The sequence below is a fragment of the Lethenteron reissneri genome, chromosome 57 (genome assembly GCF_015708825.2).
Source record: "Lethenteron reissneri isolate LAM-NWPU_2019-01 chromosome 57, ASM1570882v1, whole genome shotgun sequence".
Classification (NCBI taxonomy): Eukaryota; Metazoa; Chordata; class Hyperoartia; order Petromyzontiformes; family Petromyzontidae; genus Lethenteron; species Lethenteron reissneri.
The window spans coordinates 6,736,435-6,743,182 of NC_083835.1; the positions used below are offsets into that span (position 1 = coordinate 6,736,435).

The window sequence follows — 6,748 nt, forward strand, 5'->3', positions numbered from 1 at the left end:
CAAAACATTATAAAATTCTCACGACGTTTCGGCCACAACGCAAGCAGCCGTCCTCAGGTGAAGAACAGGTCTGTCGGAAAGACAGCGTCTGACTACAATACCATACACTACAATACACTACACTACCATACACTACACACTACACTACAATACACTACACTACCATACACTACACACTACACTACCATACACTACACCACCATACACTACTCTACCATACACTACACACTACACTACAATACACTACAATACCATACACTATACACTACACTACCATACACTACACACTACACCACCATACACTACATTACCATACACTACACACTACACTACAATACACTACAATACCATACACTACACACTACACTACCATACACTACAATACCATACACTACACACTACACCACCATACACTGCACTACCATACACTACACACTACACCACCATACACTACACACTACACTACTATACACTACACTACCATACACTACACACTACACCACCATACACTACATTACCATACACTACCATACACTACACACTACAATACCATACACTACACACTACACTACAATACACTACAATACCATACACTACACACTACACCACCATACACTACACTACCATACACTACACACTACACTACCATACACTACAATACCATACACTACACTACCATACACTACACACTACAATACCATACACTACACTACAATACACTACCATACACTACACACTACACCACCATACACTACACTACCATACACTACACACTACACTACCATACACTACAATACCATACACTACACTACCATACACTACTATACACTACACTACCATACACTACACTACAATACACTACACTACCATACACTACCACTACACTACCATACACTACAATACCATACACTACACTACCATACACTACTATACACTACACTACCATACACTACACTACATACCATACACTACACACTACACTACCATACACTACAATACCATACACTACACACTACACCATACCCTACAATACACTCCATACCCATACACTACCTACCATACACTACACTACCATACACTACAATAGCCATACACTACACTACCATACACGTACACCTACCATACACTAACTACCATACACTACTCTACCATACACTACACTATACACTACTCTACCATACACTACACTACCATACACTACACTACCATACACTACACTACCATACACTACTCTACCATACACTACTCTACCATACACTACACTACCATACACTACACTACCATACACTACACTACCATACACTACTCTACCATACATACACTACCATACACTACACTACCATACACTACACTACCATACACTACTATACACTACACTACCATACACTACAATACCATACACTACACACTACACTACCATACACTACAATACCATACACTACACACTACACCACCATACACTACTCTACCATACACTACACACTACACTACCATACACTATACACTACACTACAATACACTACTATGCACTATACACTACACATTGGGCTATATGGAAGCCTGTCGTTAAGCGATCAGTCGTTGACAGGGGTTCTACTGTATGTGAGTGCACGTCAGCCCACGAGGTGAAAGGGATGAGGCAGTGAGATCACGCGGCGCACGCAAAGATGCCGAGAGCGACGATGGCGATGAGGGCGGCGGCGACGATAACGACGAGGTGAAGCCTTACCAGCCTCCGCTGTTCCCTCTCTCGGCGCGCCTCCCTGTCGCTCCTCATCATCTCCACCTTTTCGTGGCTCGTCGTCGCAAAGAAGATGTCATGGACGTCGTAGAGAGCGGCTCTCAGCTAAGACGAAAACGACACGGCGCATCAACAGCACGCCCCATAGAGACCACGCTCCATAGAGGCCACGCCCCACAGACACCACGCCCCACAGACACCATGCCCCACAGACGCCACGCCCCACAGACACCACGCCCCACAGACACCACGCCCCACAGACACCATGCCCCACAGACGCCACGCCCCACAGACACCACGCCCCACAGACACCTCAAGTGATGTCATCGGTGGTGCTGGTGGCCATGAGCGGCAATCGAAGTCAGGTCGCCGGGTTCGTAGCGCAGCGCGCTAACCGCTACACCACCACTCCCCAAAGACAAAAGTCCCCCGTATAGCCTTTAAACAGACTGTTGGGGCAAGTGCTCTTCGCGAGGACCTATGAAGGCACGCTCGGCCGTCTCTGTCTCCCCGGTGGTGAAGTTTACACATCGCACCAGGTACTCATTTGAGGCCGAGTCAAACTAGGGGAGGCCCAGGACCAGTTCAGATAATCGTCACCGGCGTTGGCCGTGAACGGGAATCAAACTCGGGTCGCCGGGATCGTAGCGTACTAAACCGCTACACCACTGCTCCCCCCACAAACTCCCTCACGCGCACAAACACCCCCCCACACACTCACACGCTGTCTCTCACACTCGCTCTCTAACACACACTCTCACTCAAAGACACTCGCACATACACAGCGCGCACGTACACACGCACGCGTAAACACACGCGCACAAACACCCCCCCCACACACTCACACGCTGTCTCTCACACTCCCTCTCTAACACGCACTCTCGCTCAAAGACACTCGCACGTACACATGCGCACGTACACAGCGCGCACGTACACACGCGCGCGTACACACACACGTACACACACGTACACACGTACGCACACGCGTGTGTGTAGGCGGTCGCGCACACCTGAGCGAGAGCCCTCTCGTACAGCGCCGAGTCCTGCGTCGACCGAGAGCGGCGGGGAGGAGTTGCCTGCCTCAAAGAGTGCAGCAGATCCCGTGTGTCCTGTGTGGCACAGCACACACGCAGCACACACACACACAGCACACACACACAGCACACACACACACAGCACACACACACACACAGCACACACACACACACAGCACACACACACACACAGCACACGCACACAGCACACACGCAGCACACACACACAGCACACACACACAGCACACACACAGCACACACACACACAGCACACGCACACAGCACACACACACACACAGCAGATCCCGCGTGTCCTGTGTGGCACAGCACACACGCAGCACACACACAGCACACACACAGCACACACACAGCACACACACAGCACACGCAGCACACACGCAGCACACACGCAGCACACACACACACACAGCACACACACACAGCACACACAACACAGCACACACACAGCACACACACAGCACACACACACACAGCACACACACACACAGCACACACACAGCACATACACAGCACACACACAGCACACACACAGCACACACACACACAGCACACACGCAGCACACACGCAGCACACTCAGCAAAGAGAAAGATCCCCCGTGTAGCCTTAACAAACTATTGGGGCAAGTGCTGTTACCGAGCACCTATGAAGGCCGGCACGACACACGAGGGGGTGGGTGGCCAGCACCACGCCCGACCGCCTTTGTCTCCCTCATGGCGATAATTACACATCGAACCCGGTACTCATTTGAGGCTGAGTTGACCTAAGGGAGGCCCAGGCCCGGTCAAAATAATCGTCACTTGTGTTGGCTGTGAGCGGGAATCGAACTCTGGTCGCCGGGTTCGTAGAGCAGTGCGCTAGTCAACGACACTACCGCACACACACACACGGGTTTCCTCCAGGTTCCACTAAAACAAAAATCCACGCATCTGTATCTGGCCTTGGCCATACATCCCAACGCTGACAAGTTTACCTGCAAACCACTCCATTGGGTTCACACACAGCGGCAACATCGCCCTCCCCCCCCGACCCCCACTGCGAAAACTTGCCAGGACCCACCCTAAAACGAGTCTTGAGACTCAACAAGCTTAACGATCGTAACAATCTTCTTGGTTCTTTCGGAAAAACATAATAAAATTTCGATTTAAAGCTTTCGTGACTGCAGGGATTCATCTTCTTGGTTCTTTCGGTAAAGTCACGTAGAAGGGAAAGCTTTAAATCAAAATTTTATTATGTTTTATTTTTATTATTTTATTACTTCCCTTAAAATTTTCCTTAAAACATAATAACATAATAATTATTTTATTAAGTTTTATTATTATTATTTTATTATTTCCCTTCTACGTGATAATTTAACGTTTTATTTATTTTATTATTTCCATTCTACGTGACTTTACCGAAAGAACCAAGAAGATGAATCCCTGCAGTCACGAAAGAAGCTTTACATCGAGATCGTATCAATAACCACAGCGGCGAACGCTTCGCCCAGCGACTGCCGTCGGCCACAATTGCCGTAACGCTGCCCACGCGGCCGACGGCCTCGTAGGGAAAGTCGAGCGGCCAAACCCGACGCCAGGCACCCACCTTGACGGTCTGCTTGAGCTGCTGCACCTTCTCGGTAGCGAGAAGTCGTCGTGTGAGGAACCCTCTGGCCAACGCCGTCACTCGCTGTTCCACAGGGAGGGGTGGGTGGGTAGGTGGGTGGTGGGGGAGGTGTAGGAAGAGAGATGGTGAATGCTAGATCAGCGATAATCAGGAGAGAGCCGTGTGATACGCAGGAGAGGTCCGTGCGATACGCAGGTGAGGTCCGTGCGATACGCAGGAGAGGTCCGTGTGATACACAGGAGAGGTGCGTGTGATACGCAGGTGAGGTCCGTGCGATACGCAGGAGAGGTCCGTGTGATACACAGGAACTGGCCGTCAACAACCTCCCATGCCCGCCCCTACCTCTCCCTTGAGCCGACTGTCGTCTTTCACCGCGCGCCAGTAGCTCCCGCAAGTCACCTTCGCCCGCACTCCCATGACACCGCACAGCTCCATCTCCAGACACCTCTTCACCAGCTCGCGCTCCACCTCTCCCCCTCCTCCCCTGAGGCTGGCGAGGAGCGCCGGTGACGGCGTGGCGACGTCGTAGGACCTGTTCAGCGGAGCGGCGCGCGCCGCCCGATTCGTTTCCGAATCGGCCCGAGCCGCGGCGGCCTCGACGCCCGAACGTGGCGCCGCGCCGCCGTCGCGAGCGCGGGGAGAGCGCTCGAAGCTCCGCTCCGAGAGCCAGGCGCAAGGCGGAAAGGCGGACGGTAAAGAAGGACGTCCGGCCACAACGCCGAGGCACTCCGCAAACATTCCGTCCGCGCTGCCGCCACCGCCGAAACCTCCTCCTTCTGATCTCGTTCTTCGGTCTCCTTGTGATCCTCCCGATCGGCCTGCTTCCTCTCGTCTTCTGTCGACGATTCCTGCATCTCTGTTTCTCCCCCCGTGCACTTCGGTCCGCGTAGGCCTTCCCCCAGCCCAAACGTTCCTTCGAATGCCACGCTCGTTCCCTCGCGTCTCATTTCTAACATTCGCTCCAATGCTCTTCCTTCTGCCTCTCCTCCGCTGGTGCCTTCTGCAACTTCTCCTCTTCGTCTTTCCTCTCCAACCATTTGTCCTTCTCCCCAGTAGATCCCTTCTCCCATCAGCCTGCCTATTCCTCCCCATCTTCCTCCTCCTCCGCTTGTTATTTCTGCTCTACGTTCCCCTCCTACTCCTCCTCCTCCTTGGCCCAGCGGCGAGGTCCTCTCCATCAGCATGAGCGCCTGCGCCTCAAGCAGCCGCGCCACCTCGCTCCACTCGTCGGCACCTCCATCGTCGCTACCGCACGCCGGCTCGCGGGCGCCCTCCGCAAGGAGCGCAGCGCTGGCCGACGCAGGAAGGAAACCGCCGCCGCTTCCACCACCACTGCCACCGTCACCACCAACACCGCCAACGCGATCGCCATCGCTACCACCGTCAATTATATTACCACGGCGGCACTGATAACACCGCCACCACCGCCACTGCCAATGACATCAATGCCACCACTAACACCACTACCGATGACACCACCGCCACTGCCAATGACATCAATGCCACCACTAACACCACTACACATGACACCACTGCCACCACTAACACCACCACCGCCACTGCCAATGACATCAATGCCACCACTAACACCACTACACATGACACCACCGCCACTGCCAATGACATCAATGCCACCACTAACACCACTACCGATGACACCACCGCCACTGCCAATGACATCAATGCCACCACTAACACCACTACCGATGACACCACCGCCACTGCCAATGACATCAATGCCACCACTAACACCACTACACATGACACCACTGCCACCACTAACACCACCACCGCCACTGCCAATGACATCAATGCCACCACTAACACCACTACACATGACACCACCGCCACTGCCAATGACATCAATGCCACCACTAACACCACTACCGATGACACCACTGCCACCACTGCCAGTGACACCACTGCCACCACTGCCACCACCACCACACTGCCAATGACATCAATGCCACCACTAACACCACTACCGATGACACCACTGCTACCACTGCCAGTGACACCACTGCCACCACCACTACCACTACCGATGACACCACTGCCACCACTAACACCGCCACTGCCAATGACGCCAATGCCACCACTAACACCACTAACACCACCGCTTCCATCATCGACGACCAATTCCGCCACCGACAGACTAGGCGAGTCCGACCGTGCAGCCATCTCGGTGTAAACCCCGGCGCTCGGCTCGCCGGGAGGACGACAGCCGTCACCGTCACAACCGTCACCGCCGTCACCGCCGCCACCACCACCAGCGACGTCGTCCCCTGCATCGCCGATTTTTCACCAGCAGTACGGAAACGATCGGCGTCAAGGTCGGAGCGGGCACTC

The 6,748-nt window shown here is 53.3% G+C and overlaps 1 protein-coding gene across 1 annotated transcript in view; it reads right to left on the reverse strand.

Moving 5' to 3' along the window:
* The window catches only part of LOC133357306 (uncharacterized), a 21,424-nt gene extending 15,070 nt beyond the window's left edge, over positions 1–6,354 (reverse strand). Inside the window, exons 1-4 of the mRNA XM_061575187.1 lie at positions 4,742–6,354; positions 4,379–4,462; positions 2,752–2,850; positions 1,730–1,846 (exon numbers count right to left, since the gene is read on the reverse strand). Of these exons, the coding sequence (XP_061431171.1) occupies positions 1,730–1,846; positions 2,752–2,850; positions 4,379–4,462; positions 4,742–5,491 (1,050 nt within the window). The 5' untranslated portion in view covers positions 5,492–6,354. The remainder of the gene's footprint in view (positions 1–1,729; positions 1,847–2,751; positions 2,851–4,378; positions 4,463–4,741) is intronic.
* Positions 6,355–6,748: the final 394 nt, after the last annotated feature.